The 19612-nt window shown below is 61.3% G+C and overlaps 1 protein-coding gene across 2 annotated transcripts in view; it reads right to left on the bottom strand.

Annotated features, from left to right (window-relative positions):
- Nucleotides 1-19612, bottom strand: part of SDK1 (sidekick cell adhesion molecule 1) — an 882012-nt gene that overhangs the window by 65199 nt on the left and 797201 nt on the right. For both annotated transcript variants that reach the window (XM_078440087.2, XM_078440088.2), the window contains exons 30-32: nt 16187-16388; nt 9531-9634; nt 7305-7375 (exon numbers count right to left, since the gene is read on the bottom strand). In XM_078440087.2, coding sequence (XP_078296213.2) covers nt 7305-7375; nt 9531-9634; nt 16187-16388 — 377 coding nt within the window. The remainder of the gene's footprint in view (nt 1-7304; nt 7376-9530; nt 9635-16186; nt 16389-19612) is intronic.

Here is a 19612-nt window from a genome sequence, read left to right as displayed (position 1 = left end):
GCCTTCTCTGAGGGCCCAGGTTTTCTGGTGCTGGTGTGTGGGCACCGGGCCTCGTGACCCACGTGCAGCCTGTAGGAGCCCCCGTGGGCAGGGGACCACGCCCAGGTCGCAGAGGGGCGAGGGAGCTGCCCGTTGCCTGGTGAACCCGGGACTCACGAGAACTATGCATGCAGCCCGGCTCTGCCTCATCCACGGGCTGACCCCACCCTGTCCCTGACGGCCACCCGGGCTTGTGGCAGCCTCACTGCCCCCCACCACAGGCTGCTCTGCATGCCAGGTCAGCCCCACTCTGCCCTGACTCAGACCTAAGCTGGAGCCCCTGGGCGTCCCCCCCCAGCGTCTGCTGGCATGTGACGGGCCCAGGGTAGGCTGGGTGCCCATCGCCCTTCAGACACCCCGTGGAATAGGAATGGTGGTAAGACAGGCCCTGGGCTCAGAATTTCACCCGCACTGGGATCCGCTTCTCAGCCAAGGCCCAGCCCACATTCTCCCTCCCGTCAATTTCTGTCGACTAACGAGTATGGGGACGGCTGTAGCAGCCATCGTGCCGGCCAGGGGGCCAGGGGCTCTGGTTCTGGTGTTTCCTCTGGGATAGTCAGCAGATAAGGACAAGAACCACCCAGGCTGTGGCCAGACAGACGGACAAAGGGCACCCCAGGACCCCTGGCTGCAGGGTCACGAAGTCTGTCTGGGGACAGGGACGCAGGGCGATTCCCCGTGACCCCTACACAGGCACTGTCTAAAGATGTCACCAGCGCCTCAGGAAACACTGTCCTGGTCCCAGAGTAGAGGCCACAGCTTTGTTGTAAGAAAACCCCATTGTTGTGGTGGGTTGAACTGTATCCCTCAGAAAGACACATTGGTATCCTGACCTCCATTACCTGTGGATGCTTTCTTTGGAAATAGGGTCTCTGAAGATGGTGAAGGTAAGAGGAGGTCATATTGCAGTAGGGAGGGCCCCAATCCAATGACTGGTTTCTTTTTTGGAGGGCAGTTTGGCTTTATTTATCAAAGTTTTCAATGCACGTGCTTTTTAATCCAGTGATTACGCTCTTAGAAATCTACCCTACATAAATGTTTGCAGATGTGTAGTCCTGAGTCCTACAGATACAAGCTAAGGGTACCAGTCCCCCCAAACCCCAAAACAAAGTATCTCTGGGTCTTTTCAGTGACACCCAAAGACAACAAGACGACCTTCAAGCCTGAAGGTCACTGGCAGCAAAACTGCTTGCAGATGTAATCGTGCACTTTGGACTGATGAACAGGTATTACGATGGTTAATGCACACAGGGAGCCTGAGCGTTCAACATTATCTACTCAGTAAAGTTGAAGACAAAGCATATTTTAGGAAGCAATTTAGAACCCAGCAATCATTTGACAAATACTGAGATGACACAAAGGTCCTTATAAGAGGAGAGAAATTTGGACACACAGGGAGAGCCTCGTGTGTGCAAGGAAGCAGAGACTGGAGTAGTGTGCTGTGATATCGTGACCCTCAAGAAAAATATTTGTTCCTTCAGAAGGACAAAATCTGCTTCTCATATACATGTCTTTGTCCAGAGCGACAGAGGTGTCTTTTGTCATGTGAATGAGGCGACACTTGGACCTCACCCAGGGAAGTGTGATCAGAAGGTGGGAACTTTCCGGGGGGAGCAGGGGGGACCTTTCCCCCCGACTTCTGGGGAAGGGAGAGGGACCGGAGGTTCAATCAGTCGCCAATGGCGACTATGTAACGAAGCCTCCATAAAACCCTAGAAGATGGGGTTCGGAGGGCTCCTGAGTCAGTAAACCTGCTAAGATTTGGGGAGAGGGGAGCACGTGGAGAGAGCCTGGGAGCTCCGTGCCCTCCCCCACACCTGGCCCTTGGCACCTCTCCCACCTGGCTGTTCCTGAGCTCTACCCTTTCACAATAAACTGGCAGCTCGTAAGGAAAATGCTTCTCTGAGTTCTGGGAGCTGCTCTAGTCAAACCTGAGGAGAGGGCTGTGGGAACCTGACTGAAAGCCGACCGGTCAGAAGCACAGACGATCACCTGGCACTCGTGACTGGCCTCGGAAGTGGGGGACAGGCTTGTGCGACCGAGCCCTTATCTCGTGGGACCTGATGCTCTCTCCAGGTAGAATCAAGTTCAATTCCAGACACCCTGCCGGTGTTGGAGAATTGCTTGATGACGTGGGGAAGCCTCCACACACGCTTCGGAACTGGATCCAGGAACGCGCTGGTGCGTCTACAAGCTAAGGACCGCCAGAGGTGTCGGCAGCAACCGGAAGCCAGGGAGGAAGCTGACGCCTTGGCTTTGGCCCTCTGGCCTTCAGAACCGTGTGAGAATTCGTTTCTGTCATTCGAAGCACGCGGGGTGAAGTAACATGTTGCGGCAGCCACAGGACATTAGCACATCCTTGCCCCCGAACTCTCTCAATGCAATTCTTACTGTCTGAACCCAGGGACCAGAGGGATTCGGATGCTCTGATAATCCTGTTCCATTTCAACCCTTGCTACCCACAACCCAAAGAAACCAGGCAGATTTGGAAGATGCAGTATCCTTTTGTCCAGACTCTCCAACGGCATAGCTCACAAGCTCACGTAACTCATAATGATGTAGCTAGCCACGGCATACACGCAGGCCTGTACCAGAGGGACACGGCGTGCCCGGTATATTCAGGATGTTTTTGAACACGAGAGAAGCTCGCGTTAATTCACATGCAGGCTGCCTCCCTCACAGCCCCAGTGTGACAGTGACAGCTGACAGCTGCAGGGGTAACCTGACCTCTGACCTCCGCAGGAAGGCTGCAAAGGCCCCAGGACCTGACTGTGCAGGTGCACAGGCCAGAGGCACAATTGCTTGAGGGTAATTCACTTTTCGTGGAGAGAGAAGCCGGGGTTTAGGGAGACTGGCTTTCACTTGCCACAATTATCAACGAGCAGGAAGTTGGGAGTTCGGGAAAATAAGTGTCCTCCCTGGGGACCAAATGGGGTTCTCCAACAGGCAGCAAATACCCCGCCCACCGCATCTGTGTCCACACACATCCTGGGCTGGAGGGAGGAGGGGAAGGGCCGAGGCCACCCATCCTGGGCGCACGAGCATTTCTAGCCGAGCAGGAGAGGGTGGTCTCCAGGTGTGAGGAGAGGGACCCAAGCCCACGTCCCACGGGCACAGCCGCTACCCGCGACCGGGCAGGACCCACGTGTGGCAACAGACTCACTGGCGGCTGCTCCCGAAATGCCCTGGCGCGGCCCTCCCTGCAGGGGCCATCTGGGCTTGGGGAGGGGACAGGTGACCATGCAGCCCGGAGGGTGGCCTCCTTAAGGCTGCAACAGGTCCTGGCCCCACAAAGGGCAGGCTCCATGGAGACTCCGGGGTCTGCCGCACGGGATGCTGAAATGGGTTTAACCACATTTTCTATTCCTGGAGTCTGGAGTAAACCCATCTGTCATTTGTGAAAGAGGCCTCTACGACTCTGGATGTCCTGGGAGGCATCCGTAGGGCAGCTCCATGGGACACACAGAAAGTTCCAGAAGCCATGGGCTGAGTTCAGGCTCTGGAATGGAGTCTTGGCTCCTAGCGGTGTGGGCCTGGGCCGGTTGCTCAACCTCCCAGGCTCAGTCCCATATCCCAAGCAGGTGGAAGCCTGGCTAGACGGTGCGCGGAGCCTCCTGTGACTCTGACCAGAAGGTTCCCTTTCAGCCACAGACCTGCTTTTCCAGCCCTCGGCCCTGACCACACCGCGCCCGTAGTTTGCGGTTCCACGTGGACTGGAGGCAAGGCCACGTCTGCGTCTTTTCCTTTCTATTTCCCCGCTGCACCTGTGGCAGGCTATGGTCACAGCAGGTGCTCGCTCCATGCCTGCGGGAGTGAGCCAGGTTTGCTGACGTCCCAGATGACCCCATCGATGGTTAGTTTCATCCTGGACTGGCCGCCTGTCTGGGAGATGCTGGGGCCCAGGAGGCCCTAGGAAACCTGGTTCCGACACGCCTCCCTTTGAAGCCTGGCGCCGAGTGCCGGTGGCTGTCACACCTCTGAGCCTTTGCTCTGTCTGTGCGTGATGCCCGGATGCCCGTCCCTCTGCCTTCTACCTGGGGTGGGGGCAGGGAGCGTTCATCCCGCAAGACACAGCCAGAAGCCCCCTCCCGGCCCCCCCTGACGAGGGCCGACTGCCCCCCTCCACGTCTTCCCATGAATGCGTCATAGGGCTCAGCCCGGTAAACAGAAGGTCCTCGAGGTCTTGACTCGGTCTTGTCTTGTCCACCCCTGAGTGCTCGGCACCCTATGCAGGAACCGGTCCTCTGCAGGCGATGGAGAAAAGGAACAGAGCCAAGATACGTCCTGAGGAGGCCCCACTGCCCGCTGTCCAGGCGGGCTCACCGTCCTCTTAGGAAGGCACCTGTTCCAGCACGGGGTCCACCCTGTGCTGAGTCCAACGTGCACGATACGGTCTATCGCCTAAGAGGGTGTTTTTCTGCTCAAAAACGGCCTCAACCTCCACTCGGAGAAGTCTGCGGCCACACGAAGCCAACCGCATTTGAGTGACAGACTGCAGGAGCCCCCGGAAGTTTCAGAACAGCCGGCCTAAGTGCTGCGACCGATTCAGAAGCGTGTCTATTATGAGCTGCACTCGGTGTGGACACGATACCATCGCTGCCTAGAATAGACGCTCAGATCCTTAGATTTCAAACAGCACTGGACCCCATGAAAGGCAGAGATCGATTATCCTACCAGGAAAAATCAAACCTGACAGATTCGACACAGGGGCCACTCAAGTGGGTCAGCAGCCTTGAAATTACGGGCGGTGTTCGCATTTTTAAACAAATTACTGGGGGAAAAAAAGGGTTTACAGGTGAAACGTTTCATTTGGAATGCAAATCTATATTTAAACGGAGTCTCTTTGTTCTGTTCGCTCTAATTTAGTAAATTACTCATAATTTTAATTATACTTCAATTGCCTGGCAGTTGACAGGCATTTATTTCTACAATACATCGTATTGACCACCTCCTGCTCTGGACTTCTGGCAATTAGTTTGTTCCACTGGGCTCTGAACAGGGACAGCCGATGGCCACACATGCCAAGTTCCTTTGGTGCAGCTACCCACCATCCACGGAGCCGTCCAACCGCAACCGAGGGGCACGGAGCCCCGCGCGCTCGGGGGGGGGGTGGGGGGCAGGACGGGGGGCCAACAGCCGCTGTGTAGAGGTGAGGGTGCACCCCAAGCCTCAGCGCAGCCTCGATCGTAAAGGAGCCCACCTAGCGCCTGGCAAGCCAAATGGCGCGTCTACGAAGAACAAGCTCATTTTCTGGTAGAATTTAGCACAGTAGACAAGACCGATCTTTTGGCTGACTGAGTTAGTGGAGAGTGGGAAACAGAAGCTCCCGGGACCTTGCGTTGCCATTCTGAACGTCTCCCCCCCACCCACCAAAGGCCCTGCTGCAGCCAGATGTGTGGACACCTAACGGGGCTCGCATCAGAGACCTCGGAGATCACCTTTGACCTCCCGGTGTTACAGAGGAGGGGCCTGGAGCCAGAGACGCCTGTCGGGGTCACGGCGGTCCCCCCCGCGAACTGGGGTCTGCAGACCAGAGTCCTTTGTCACTTAGCCGGGGCTCCGTGATGCGGTCCACGGAAGCAGCTTCCCAGAGGCAGGCCCTCCGGTGAGGCCGGAAACTACAGAATGCCACAGCGGCCAATTTCCACTTTCACCGGATGACGTCTGGAACTATCTCCTGATCACCTTTAAGGGTTCCCTCACCCCTGGGAGGTGTCACTTAGCAGCAGAGAGTGAAGAAGGGCCCACAGCCGCTCTGCCAATCCCTGGAGACGACCGCGTGCTTACTGGAACCCAGGCTACGGAAGTCCGGCTCTCGTCCGGGGAGAGAGGCTTGCCAAGTTCCGCCTGCATGGGTCTCCCGGCTGTACTCCTCAGTCGTGGCCAACGTGCACGTGGGTGGTGCTGAGTGGCCGCATGTGGGGAGGCAGCGGGAACCTTCGGCGGTCAGGAGCCACCACCCGAGAGTTCGGGAAGTCCCTCGCGGCTGGCGCCCACCCCCGACCCTGGTGTTCCAGGGCCTCCCGACTCGGTGCCTCTCTCCCTCTTGCTCCTTGCTGGGCTCCAGCGTGCCCCGTCCCAGCTGCTGGAGGCCGTCCACTTAGGACAGGTTCCCCGAAGGTCACCTCTGCATTTCCCCTCTCCCTCCCCACCCCTGCCCTTCATCTCCACCCTTTCCAAAGGAATCCCTTCCAGCCCTCCCTTCGTGCCAGCCTCTGCCCCCAGCAAGGCGCGACCTCTCTCTCTCTCTCCAGGGCCACACCCAGGCCGTGGCCTCCTCTCGGTTCTGGCGTCACCTGGGTGCCTTCACCTCCAGACCCTCACACCGGCCCCTCTCCTCCTGCCAGCACTCTCCCGGACAGTCCCCTCAAGGAAGAAGCCCACGCCGCACAGACCCCCTCTGCGGACCACCGGTCAGAGGCGGACCTCACCTCACTGCGCCCACGAACACAGACCAGGGCACCGGGCCCCACCTCCCTACCCCACGACCCTCGGCTCCAGGCACTGCCCTCCCCCTCCTCAGGACGGCCGCCCCATTCTGGCCTCAGGAACCTCCTCATTGGCCAGAGCTCCCACGATGTGCTCACCTCTGCCCTGGGCCCCTGCCCGGCCCGGCTCCAGCCTGGCTCGTGAACCCGACCCCCTGCCTGGCTGAGCCCTCTCCCTCAGACCTGGTCGGTTCCTCGGCACTTTCCCCTCTGTTATTTTTGTTCTCGATGCACGGTGTTGTTAGCAAAAGCACCGAAATTTTCCAATTTGGCAAAGAGAGGGCACAGTGTCCTTTCTATGTCCTAATACAGCGCTGTTTAGCGGCCCAAGATTATTTGATTATGTAGGATAGCGTGCCTTCATTTGACTCACTGTTCTCTGAAGATTCAGACCTGGGAGTAGGGAGGACTCCCCGCGGGTATCTTGTCTGGTTGCAAATGATTCTTGTAGAAAAGACACCTCCACAGGCTATGGTTTCACTGCCCTGTGGGACGCCACCCAGTTCTGTACGTGCCATGGAGGCCTCGCTGGGCCACCCTTCTCCAGATGCCTGGAACATTCCGCCCTGACGCTGGGCACCAGCCCTGCAGTCCTGCTGGCCCTCCCCAGTGAGCTGCGTTCAAGCTCATTCCCACACGCGTGGCCATCAGGGAGCCCCGTGCACTGCGGCCCCGTCTGCACGCCAACCAGGCTGTTTCCTCTGACCGGCGACCCTGACGAGGGGCCCGGCCTCCGACAGTGGCGTAGGAAACACCCTGTGATTCCCTGGCCCTTACCCGCCACTGGATCAGGACGGAGGAGGTCGTGTGCGGCGTCACCGAGACCGAACTGGGAGGCTCTCCTGGAACTGGAATCCAAGAAAGAAGAAAGCCAGGGTTAGCTGGTCCGGGCTGTACTTGGCCGCCGTCCTGGAGCCAGCCCTCTCCTGGTGCTGGCGAGGACGCAGGGCCGGGGCCTGGCCGGGGCTTGGGAAGCGGGCCAGCCAGCAGCCCCACCTCCCTCCCTTCCCTGTGGATGCCCTTCCCCGCCCAACTGCAAACGGGAAAGAAGGGACCGGAGAGTGCCCTGCCCCCAGGCGGACCCACACAGAGACGCAGGGCGCGTGAGGCTCTCTTCCCTGGGAACCCTGCCCGGGGAGCCTTCCTGCTGGTTCCACATCTTCTCAGGGGCCTGCACCACCTCCCTCGGGGAGAGCCATCAATTTTTTGAGGTGCGTAGGTCAGAGTGGCTCTGAACAGGACAAAAGATCGGGCCAGGCCAGAGTGCTCCCGCGCTCACGCACGGATGTGACTATCACCGAGGGGTGTGACTGCTAGTGGCTGAGGGTCGTCTGCCCGTGGACGTGGCCCTACACGCTGGGAACTAAAACCCTGCAGCTGTCCGCCATGTCCACCGCTGTGAGATCCTGAGGCTGTGCGTTAAGTGTTCACGAATGGTCACTGACTGGAATGATTTAGGCTGTTCTCCCCACCCCGTCCCACGTGACTAGCCAAATCTGGGTCCCCGGGTCACCTGCTCTGTGAGCCTGCTCTGCACCTGCCGGGGCACCCAGCCCCTGGGACATCAGCCACACCTCCAGCCCCCCATCCTGCCTTCTGGGGAGCTCTCTCCACCCTGCTCTCTGGCCTCTTGCTGGTCTGTCTTAAGTCGGTGGTGACCCTCATCCAGCTTTCTGGATCACACCCGATTACAATTTCAGCCCAACCACCACAGTAAGAAAACGTTTCTCAGCAAACCATCCACACGTTGAAAACCCCCGCCCCTGGCCCAGGGCTCCCAAGCCCTGGAGTCTGCGAGTCTCAGCAGATCTGTGGTTCTGGAGACAATACAGTGCAAACACAATGCGAACCAACTGCAAAGAGAAAACTGCGGATCTCAGAAGAGGAAGACAACAGGACAGGTGCCTCCAAAGAAAAGATTTAAATATCAAAGGATTAAGACAGGCCTTCGGGAGCCTGGAAGAGGCCCCTGAATGTTTTTTTCTTTTCAAAACAGGCCAGTTCTGACTGAGCCCCGTAAGGGAGGCCTCGGGGTCCTGCTCACTGGCTTGCAATTTCCTGAGACTCCCTACAAAATCAGCTTGCTCTATTTGCTTCTTTTTGCCAAGAATTAATGCTTCGTCTCAAATAGCACCTGAGTTGTGTAAAACGTAAGATTAAAATAGGAGCCAGAGAGATGACCAGCTTTTTGAGGGGCCTGTTCAGGCCGTGGGCCCCCTGGGCGTGCTTCCGGAAGGGTCCCGGAACCTCTCTGCCGGTCCTCCAGGGCACCGAGGCCGCATGCCGGTGAAGCTAAGCTCCCAGGCTATAAAAGAGGAAGACAGAAACTCTGGGAAGGAACCCAGTGCTGCTGCTGGGCGAGCGGAGGGCTCGGGCTTGCGGCCTGGGACGAGGGCTGCAGTACTGAAACCGGGCCTGACCGCGGGGGCGGCGCCCCCGGCGGGACCTACACCGATGTCGCGGCTCTGGCCCGGGCCTGGCGGGATCCGCACATAAAATCACACCAGCTCTTCAGCCCCGCTCCTCCGAGGTGGGAGGGAGCGGGTCAAGACCGCCTGGAGCTTTTAGGGGACCTCGCCTCCATCGCTTACCGGTGTGCTTTTGCCAAATGGCAAGACTGGGGAGTGCTTTGTGGATGAGAAAAACATGGGGACACCTCCGAAAACCGAGCCGCCCTTCGACATTTATTTTTAATGACTCCATAAATTATTCAATTTCTGGGTTGCTGATGGGTCGAAGAGGTTTGGAAGCCAATCAAAGAAACCCCCGTTCCATCTGGAAGCCCTTGAAGTCGGCTTCACGGCCACAGGCTGTACGGAGAGCTGGGAGCCGCGTGTTGCTGACTGAATTCTGCTCGCGCCACCGCCCTCCCTCCCGCGGGTGACCCCTTCCTGGCTCCAGATGAAAGCGGGGCCGCTCTCTGCAAGCCCGTGTCTTGGTGCCCACAGGTGGCAGCCGGGAAGGTGCCAGCGTCCGCACCCGCCGGGGGCCCAGCCGGCTCACCGTCTTGCAGCGTGGTGACGGCGTCCGTCTCCGCACTGAAGTCACTGTCCCCGATGTCGTTGGTGGCTTTCAGGCGCAGCTTGTAGGAGGTGAAGGGCCTCAGCCTGAAACACGGAAGAAGGCTGAGTCCTGAGCCCTTCCCCTCTGCCCCCTGCCCCGGGGCTCCGGCCGGAGCGAGGGAGTGAGTCCTGCCCGGGGAGGGGCCCTCAGACTGCCAGCTCTGCCTGTCTGGGAGGGATTTCCAGACAGGAGGGGAGCCCGGAAGTCCCTGGCCGGGAAGGCGGTTTTGCTTTGGGCTCCTCCGGCGGGGGCGGGGGGGAACCACCTCCTCCTATAATTAGACCCTCTCCTGCAGAGGAAACCAGTGCTCTCTGAGGGACTCGGAATTCTTCAGGAGGAGCTAATTACCACATCCCTCACACCATTCAGAGCGTGAAACCGGTCCTCCTAACCACATCCTTGCTCACCCATACGTGTTCCTTTGCGCAGGTTGGCGCTGGCCGGGCCCCCCCTCCCCGCCCCTCATCCCTGTTTATGCAGCCGGACGCGGCACCAGCTTCGCCCCGGTTAACTCCACGGCAGCCCTGTGGGGCGCATTCGTGGTGATTCCCGTTTCAAGGATGGGTAAATAGAGGCCCAGTCCCGTTAAGTCCCTTGCCCGCTGCCAGAGGGCTGTAAATGGCCCGGCCAGGGCTGGAGGAAGACCTTGTCATGAGGCCACCCCGTCCACTGTACCTAAGACCGAGATAACGCCAACTGTCCAAGGCGGGGAAACGTCCCCTCCCAGCCCCTGGCAAGGATTTACGGCACGCTGCTGGCTGCCACCTCTGGACCACCACCGTCCTTTCTTTCCTCCTTTCCTTCCCCCACATCGAACAGTTCCGTGCTGACGGGGCTGGTGTGCTGAGCTCCGTACGTCGCCCAAGACTAGGACTCAGGACAAACTTCTGTGCAGAGGACACTGTCTTCGTCTGGTCCTCGGCTGGACTGCTCCTGTGGACGCCCTGGTGTCCGTCTCCCAGACCAGGAGAGTAGCGTGACCCTGGGCTCTGCCCCTCCCGTCCCTCAGGAGGGGAGGTGTGGCCCACTTCCTCCGCTACTGGCAGGCAAAGCCCTCACCGCCTCTGAGCCGGTCCACTGTCCTCCCTCCCAGGCCAGCCTAGAAACCTGTGGGATTCAAACCAAGCCCCGTGGAGCCTGGGAGCCTCCGAGGGGCCCTCTCGGAGGCCGGGGTCCCCACACCCACTGCGTCAGCCAACAGCGGCCCCACTTCCGTCCGGCTCGCGAGTGGGGTCTGGGTAATGATGCCTAGAGGAAGGATTCTGCTTTTTCTGCGAGGTGACTACTGTTGGACCCACGGTCAGAAGAGTCTTCCTCTAGCCCTGTTTTCACGTTGCTCTCCCGCTGAAGACGGTGGGACGGGATGACACTGCTTCTGTCGGCCGGCACAGGACACTCTTCCTTCAAGCCCCGCCGAGACGGGGCCTCGCCCTGCTGTGGCTGGTCCGCGACTGCAGGCCTGTCTCCCGGCCTCTCTGCACCCTGGTTCCACAGCTGGAAAAGTGGCGGGCGACCCTGCTGTGGCCCCGGCTGTCCTGGGGGTGCTCCTTTAATTTTAAGGTTTTGTTTTATTTCTTTGAGAGACAGAAGTAGAGACTGGGCAGGGGAGGGGCAGAGAGAGAGGGAGGCAGAGAGGGAGAAGCAGGCTCCAGGCTCTGGGCTGTCGGCACAGAGCCCGACGCGGGGACTGAACCCATGAACGCGAGATCATGACCGGAGCCAGAATGGGAATGCTTAACCGACTGAAGCACCCTGGCGCCCCAATCCCGGGGGTGCTTCTAAAGTGCCACCCTTAAGAATGATCTTTGCTCCTGGATTCTGGGGGAGATCTCCTCTATTAAGTTAAAATAAACAAGTAACTTCCCATCTGTTCTTAGTTTCCTAGGAGCTATTTCATTGATTTCTGGTGCCAACCGTGAGCTTCTCTCCTGTTTACTGCCTCACTCACCGGAGGCCCCCGTGTTTGGATTAGCTTCTCCTTCTTGGACTAGAAGGCGGTGGAGGGCCAGCTGCCAGGAGCGTGCACTCTGGAGCCAAACTGCGTGCTCTCTAACCCGTTGTAACCTTGGGCAGGGTGACGTGCCGCAGGGGCGCCCAGGTCGTGAGGTGGGCGTGTAGATCACACTCAGAAGAAGCACGTGCAAGAGACTCTGGCACCCGGTGTGTGCTCACCAAATACAGACTGTTCTCCTTATTGTCAGCGCCCTCTGGTACCAGCATACGTGGCCCCAGGAAGAGCCCGTCCCACTGTGCTCGGTGCCCTTCTGTCTCCTCATCTCCCCAGCCGTGATCTGTCATTAGCCGTTTCTTCCTTGACCACCGTCTGCCTCCTCCACCTTCAGGACTCCGTGGGGACAAGGACCGAGTTGGCCTCGTTTACTACTGTGCCCCCAGCACCAAGAACAAGGCCTGGCACCTAGGAGGCACTCGGTGAACGTCTATGAGTGGATGAATGAATGGATGGGGATGAACTAGTTATCTCCAAAGCGCCCTGGGAGGGTTGAACGCGTGTAACCATCAGCACGGCGTCCGGCACGCGGGAGATGCCCCGGAAATGCCCCTTGTCACCGTATGCAGAGCTTACGTTTACTCGGCGTGTTATATTTAAGCGCTTGGGTGGGGGCGGGGGGACGCGGCTTACAGTCCGGGTTCCTCCCACCGACCTAGAGGCAGCGTCTCACACACAGAAGGAGCTCCCGAGATTCATTCATCCATTTCGGTTGTAATAATGAAGCACGAGTCCTGAGGAGTTTAGACGTCACCTACAACTGCCTCTCTGTACTTAATACTACCTGTAAGGTACTGAAAACACCTATTAAGAACTCAGGATTTGCATCACAGAGAGCAAGGAATATCGAACCCCTGGATAATATCCTTGGCCAAATTTACCTGACTTCTCACATGGCTTTATTTTTAAAGATCACACAGAAGGAGGAGGAGGAGGAAGAGGAGGGCGAAGAGGAGGGCAAAGAGGAGGAGGAGGAGGACGACGAGGACGAGCAGACCAAGAACGGAGTGGACATGAGGCCAGCACACTGACTTTAGCGGAATCCCTGGTGTTTCACACCCTAATCCCCTCTGGTCGCGGTAGTTTGGGCTGGGTCCACGGTGTCCCCGTGGGGATGTGCGGAGGGATGGCAGGACGCATTATCACTGGATACGCAGCCATCGCCTGAGCTCACGTTGCCACCGTCCCACCCTAGTGACATCCAGAATGTCCGTGTGGCTCTGGGCTCGCGGACCTTCTCCTCCTGGACGGAACTGCATTTCTGTGGGCGGCAGTCACCCACCAGGGACCGACGCTGCTTCGGTATGTCCCTCAGCCCAGCGCCACCCCTCCTGCTCCAGAGCCACGTCCTCTACATGTGGGGACGGCCCCTTGATGCAGACGGTTAAACTTTTTCCTTAGAACTTTTGTTGAGACTTTCACGTCTTCTGGTCATTAGCGGATTTCATGTGATCGGCACAAGTAAAATGTCAAAAGCATGTAAAAAAAGGAAGGAAAACGTAGCTACGAGAACACGTGCCACGGGGCGGCGCAGAGCGCTGCTCTCTCAGGAAGGGGGTCGGTGGCTTGTTTCTGCTGATGGGCGGAGGGGGCCCTTTTGGGGGCTGATGACCGCTTCTCCCACGGCAAGTCCAACTGTCCGGAAACACGGGCCCCTCCTCTCCAACACGAAGTCCCGTGCACACCATTGGTCTGTTTGATTTCAGGAGATTCCCTGACAGGAAAGGCCGGTGGATTTTACCTTCCCCCTTTCTCCAGGATGGTCACACATGGAGGTGGGGTCATTTTTATCCGCAAGCACATTCTAATTAAGCCGAGCACCAGCGCAGCAGAGTGGAGTTTACGAAGCAAGCTGGGCTGGCTCGGCCGCGCCCTCCCGACCCTCGGGGGGACTCAGGGCCCTGGGAGGGGGGCAGCTAGGATGCTGTCCTCCGAGGGGCTGAGAGCTGCGCTTCTCGGGTTCTGGGGCTGTCGCTCCAAGGGTAAGTGGGGTGCTGGCAGAAGTGGGGGATGGAGTGGGACTGCTGGGGACTAATGGAGGCAAATCTTGGGGTCGCAGAGCTGAAAGCAACAGCGAGGTCATCCCTCTGTCTCTGGCTTTCACACATGAGGCAACGAGGCCCAGCGAGCCTGTGCAGCGGAACTTCCTGAGGCCCCGGCGCTGCTGGGCTCGGCGGACTTTGCGGGCTCGGCGTCTGGGCGATAAGACACCAACCGCAGACCCTCGTGCATTAGCGGGACAGTCTGCGGCCATGAGCTTGGAGCTACAGACCCAGCTGGCACCAGAGCTGAAGGGCCCCGAGGGCCTCCCTCTCTCGTGCGGATGTCTCCGCCTCTGCTTCCTCATCTGCCAAGTCTGGTCTGGACGCCTGCGGGCCTGCGACGGACACCGTGCGGAGCCCTGAGAAGGACAGAACGCCGTCTGGCGTGGGGACGACAGTGGCAACGATAGCGGCTTTGATAGTGACCGCGACGAGGAAGACCCCGCGGGAGCCCTGACAGTCTGAAGCCTCCAGACGAGGTCCCAGAGGTGAGCACCACACGGATGCCGCTCCCGCCTGCTCTTCCCACGATGAAAAGTGTAATTACAGCTGTAACCGTATCTAGTTTTCTAGACACCAGCTCGCCAACGTGCACGTCTGAGCCACCGCTGACCCTTCCGTGGGGGTCCAGGTCGTGCCTCGGGCCCCGCTGGACACACCCCTGGTGCTGGGGGCTGTTCATCCTCCCTTCCGGACTGATCTGGTGCTGCCTGCATCATGTGACGGGGGGGGGGGGGGGTGTCATTGGGCCACAAATACCATTTGGGTCCCCGGCAGCTGGAGCTGTAAGCTGACGAGCTGCCCTCCTTCTCAGACTGCAACCCGCCCTGAAGGCCGTCTGCAAAGGGGACATTGCATCTGGGGGCCACGACAGAGATGCTGGGAGACCCGTGCCACCTGCTCGGGGCAGCTCATGGATGTGCGGGGAGGACACACGCTCCCCACCACAGTCCGGGCCCAGCGCTGCCGGGACCCGCGTGCCGCCCGCAGGCCACACAACAGCGCGGAAGGGGAGCACTGAGGAGCTGCCCAAGACCGCCCGCGTGGCACCTGCACCTGGACAACTGAGGCCTCAGTCTCTGCTTTCCTGCGACGCCCCAGTGCTGACCACGCCCACGTGCGCATCACACGCCACCTCGGTCATGTGCTCGCTCCCCGAACCCTTCTCTCTAGGCTTTGCTGTTGCCACCTGCTGGAGGCGGCGACGGAGCCACGCTCCAGTCCCCACGGCGCCCCGCAGCCTGCACTGTCCCTCTGGGGGAGGGGGGTGAGGGTCGATACTGCCGCAGGAGCCCCCACCCTGGCTGCTTTCCCTCCGCTCGGGTTCGGCCAAGGGCGGGAGCTGAGCCCCGCGGCCTGGCAGAGGGGGCGGGTCAGGACGCCATGGCAGATGCTGGGGCCGCAGGCAAGAAGGACTCTTCAGACCCCGGCTCTCATGCATAGAATGGGGACGGCAGTCTCCCCCTACCGGCCCACCGTGCGGGTCTGATGAGAAACGTGCGAATCTCCCAGGACGGTGCCCAGAACCGGGGTGCGGGGGCGCCGAGGACGCGGTGTTGGGTCTGAACGACGGCCAGCCTGGGAAATACCATCTGGCCCTCCTCTGCCCTCCTCTGCCCTCCCGAGAGGGGCTGGCCGGGCTCCTGGAACCCTGGGAGCCTGTGGGACGTGTTCCTCAGCGGCCCCTTCGTGGCCAGATGTGAGCTTCATGGAAAGTGACCGTGGCCAGCGCCACAGAAGGAGCACAAGGAAGATGTCGGGCCAGCTCCCTGGACGGGCCTGCCCCCCGATATCCCGGGGCTTCTGCAGGGCGGTGTGAGCAATGCAGCCCGGGCCCACCGTGGGGACGTGGGGCCTGAGGTCACTTTTTAGAACCCTCACCTAGACAGTTACGGAGCCTACGTCCCCCGCCATAGAGGGAGAGCCCTCGTCCCTCACCATAGAGACGGGTGTCCTTGACCCCACCGTAGAGGGGGGAGCCCTTGTCCCTCACACTGTAGAGGGGGGTGGGAATGGGAGCAGGGTCCTAAACGAGGCCATGGGAGCCAAGAGCTGAGCTGTGGTGGTCGGTGCTGCTCCCTTCCCCCCCTTGCCTGGTGGCTCACTGATAACTGGATACATGCGGGGTTCTCATCGTGCAGCGGGGACGCTCCTCCCACGCCCCTGATCAGCCGTCACGAACGGATGACGTGGGTGGGAGCCGCCTGCCTTGCTGACTACGAGAGGGAGCGCAAAGAGAAGGTGCGACTCTTTCAGCCCGCAACACCCCTTCCCCGCGCCTCCCCTCCTCCACACCTGCGTCTCAGAGGGTAAGGCGCGGGGCCCACGCTTCCGGGCTCACGTCCCCGTCATCTGTGCCTCTTCCGTCCCCGGGGCCTGGGCTTGCAAACCACCTGCGCAGGGCGTGCGTAGAAGGCCAGACCCGGGGAGGCCCGAGTGGGCTCCAGGACGCGGAAGCCTGGTCCCTGGCGGAGGGAGCGTGAGCTAGGAGGAGAGACGAGAGCAGGTGCCCGTTCCCCGGGGAGGGCCCTCCCGGCTCCGGGTACCTTTCGACAGCACAGGCCGTGGCCTCGTGGCTGATGGACGAGGAGTACGTGTGCCACTCTCCCCCCGGCAGCTCTCGCACCTGCACGGTGAAATAGCGGATGGGGGAGGCCCCGTCGCTGCCCGGGACCCACTGGAGCCGGAGGCTGCGAGCCGTCACTTCTGCCTGGGGCACCAGGAGCTCCCTGGGGGGCGCCGGCCGCTCTGCAACCCAAAGAGAACAGAGCAGGGGCGCGTGAGAGGGCGCTTCTCCGCGAAGGCTCCGCGGGAGCACAAGCCCGGGGACTCGGCTCCCCACGGGATCAGACAACGTGGAGATGACTCCCGCACGTGGCTGGAGACCCCGGCTTGCTCCCGGAACGCGGCACTGTCAGCGCAGAGACAGAGAGAGGTGAGCCCACACGTGCCCCCCACACGACCACCGCCGAATGACACCTGGGCTCTTGCGAGCACCTCCAGGCCCCTCTGATCTCGGGCTCAGTGCGTCTGTCGTGCGGAGGCCGACCCGAGCCCGACACACGGCGGCGTCCAGCTCAGCGTCCCCGGGGCCGGTCACTGCCACCCTGCGCAGCGGCGGCAGGGAACGCAGGGTGCACGGGGCCAGGACCCCGCTTCGGAGTGTGGATCGTTACCGTCCCGCGCCTCCTCGCCCATCGAGTCCAACAGGGCGACTCCACACAGGGAGGAATAATTGTTTAATGGTTCCTCACGAAGATTATTGATTCGGAGGAGCGCTTCCGTCTTACGCGGTCAGCAGTCCTCTCTCGGGGCTGGAGCTGGGGCTGCCCGCTTCCTCCCACCCCCTTCCCCCCTGAGCACAGCTCCCCTGGGCAAAGCTTTGCTGGGCCCCCTGGCTCTGAGCCCGGAGCACGGAGGGCCTGCGGGCCCTGGGGGAAATCCACTGAGCTCCGTGGACCCCAGGCGGGTGGTGCGGGGGGTCGGGGTAGGAGCTGGGGTTTGGGCCCCAGGCGGGTGGAGCAGGGGGCAGGGCACAGGCTGGGACGCGGGTGAGGCAGCTGGTGGGGGGGGTCGGGGTGAGGGCTGAGGTGTGGGTGAGGTAGGTGGTACGGGGGGGTCAGGGCATGGGCTGGGGTGTGGACCCCAGGCAGGTGGTGAGGGGGGGTCGGGGGCGGGCTGAGGTGTGGGTGAGGCAGGTGGTGTGGGGGGTCAGGGCATGGGCTGGGGTGCGGGTGAGGCAGGTGGTGCGGGGGGTCGGGGTAGGAGCTGGGGTTTGGGCCCCAGGCAGGTGGAGCAGGGGGCAGGGCACAGGCTGGGATGCGGGTGAGGCAGCTGGTGGGGGGGTCGGGGTGAGGGCTGAGGTGTGGGTGAGGTAGGTGGTACGGGGGGTCAGGGCATGGGCTGGGGTGTGGACCCCAGGCAGGTGGTAAGGGGGGGTCGGGGGCGGGCTGAGGTGCGGGTGAGGCAGGTGGTGCAGGGGGACGGGGCACGGGCTGGGGTGCGGGTGAGGCGGCTGGTGAGGGGGGTCGGGGTGCGAGCTGGGGTGTCAGCCCTAGGCACGTGGTGTGGGGGTTGGGGTGTGGGTTGGGGTGTGGACCCCAGGCAGGTGGTGAGGGGGGGTCGGGGTGCGGGCTGGGGTGCGGGTGAGGCAGGTGGTGTGGGGGGACGGGGCACGGGCTGGGGTGCGGGTGAGGCGGCTGGTGAGGGGGGTCGGGGTGCGAGCTGGGGTGTCAGCCCTAGGCACGTGGTGTGGGGGTTGGGGTGTGGGCTGGGGTGTGGACCCCAGGCAGGTGGTGAGGGGGGGTCGGGGTGAGGGCTGAGGTGTGGGTGAGGCGGGGGGTCGGGGTGCAATCTGGGGTGTGGGCCCCAGGCAGGTGGAGCAGGGGGCAGGGCACAGGCTGGGACGCGGGTGAGGCAGCTGGTGAGGGGGGTCGGGGTGAGGGCTGAGGTGTGGGTGAGGTAGGTGGTACGGGGGGGTCAGGGCATGGGCTGGGGTGTGGACCCCAGGCAGGTGGTGAGGGGGGGTCGGGGTGAGGGCTGAGGTGTGGGTGAGGCAGGTGGTGCGGGGGGTCAGGGCATGGGCTGGGGTGTGGGTGAGGCAGGTGGAGCAGGGGGCAGGGCACGGGCTGGGGTGTGGGTGAGGCAGCTGGTGGGGGGGGTCGGGGTGCGAGCTGGGGTGTGAGCCCTCGGCACGTGGTGCGGGGGTTGGGGCGCAGCTGTGGTGCGGGCACACGTCTCCCAGCCCCAGCAGCTCCGCTGTGAACCAGACCAGGGTGCCTCGTGAAGGGCACCCGTGTTAATGCCTCCACTTGGATTTAAGTCACATCAGACTTTTAGCAAACCTGTGTCTTTCCCCGTGCCTTAGAAAGTGCTAGATTTCCCTACAGGGCTGCACGGATTCTGAGGAAGGCGAGAGGCTTTGGGAGTGGCCCTCAGGGCCCGGGCTGCTTCCCTGGCACTGAGAGCGCTGGCCGGACCGCGTCCCGGACGGGACGAGCCTGCGGACCTTGGCCGCAGCTGTAGGAGGGGTTCTCCCGGGGCCCGTCCTCTGTCCCAGGGCCCCGTGCTGGGGGCCATCGGATGGACCGCGTTTTGGGCTGACGGCGGGGCCCGCGTTTGCGTGGCCGTCTCCTCCACCTGCTTCACGCTCTGGAGGGCGCTCTGTGACCCTGGGATTTCTGTCCTCCAGTTAATAGCAGAGATGCTCGTGGGAGGAGGGGGCGAGCATCTCGGGGAGGCTGCAGCTGCTCTGGGGTGGGCGTCGTCATCTTTGGGGAACTGAGGCTCAGGGTTTGGGGTCACGGGACTCACAGACGGGGGGAGGGTTCAGCCTTCGAACCTGCAGCCAGAGCTGCCAGGGTCAGAGGCCCGGAGCGGTGGCCCCTGGGGAGGAGGCTGCTGAGGCAGATTCCAGAGCGAGGCTCGAGGGCAGGAGCTCGGTGAGATGGGAGCCCGCAGTGGATTTCTGTGGCAAGAGCCGTGTCCACGCAAACCACTGGATCCGTCTGGGCCCAACTTCCTCTTCCACAGAATCGGGGCTTGCAGCGCTCTTGCCCCCAGGCTTGGTGAGGACAAACCAAGACGGTGCTTGGAACGGAGGAGGCGCCCGTCCAGACAGATCTCCCTAGGAGTGCTGGGCAGGCTTACCGAGCACCTGCTCGACTGGGCACGTGGTTTTGAACATCAGACACCAAGCGCCTGCCTTCAGGGAGCTGCCCTTAAACAGGGGGGACTCAGTGCAGCCCTGGCCAGTGACACAACCACTCTGAGCTGTGTCTCTCTCGTTAAAGCTGGGACATTCATGCCTCTCTGGTAAATGTCAGGCCGTGTAGGCACCCTACGGTAATGTGTCCGGCTACAGGTGCGGCTCAGCGGGTGCTTGATAAATGCATGGGTCCTGGAGCCACCCAGGGCCCGACCCAGGAAGCCGTGGACCCAGCAAGTCCCCGGCTCCCACGCGGGGCCGTCTC

The sequence above is a fragment of the Panthera onca genome, chromosome E3 (genome assembly GCF_046562875.1).
Source record: "Panthera onca isolate mPanOnc1 chromosome E3, mPanOnc1 haplotype 2, whole genome shotgun sequence".
In the NCBI taxonomy this organism is placed as follows: domain Eukaryota; kingdom Metazoa; phylum Chordata; class Mammalia; order Carnivora; family Felidae; genus Panthera; species Panthera onca.
Note: the sequence above shows the minus strand (reverse complement) of the source record. Positions and strands in the feature narration are given on the sequence as shown.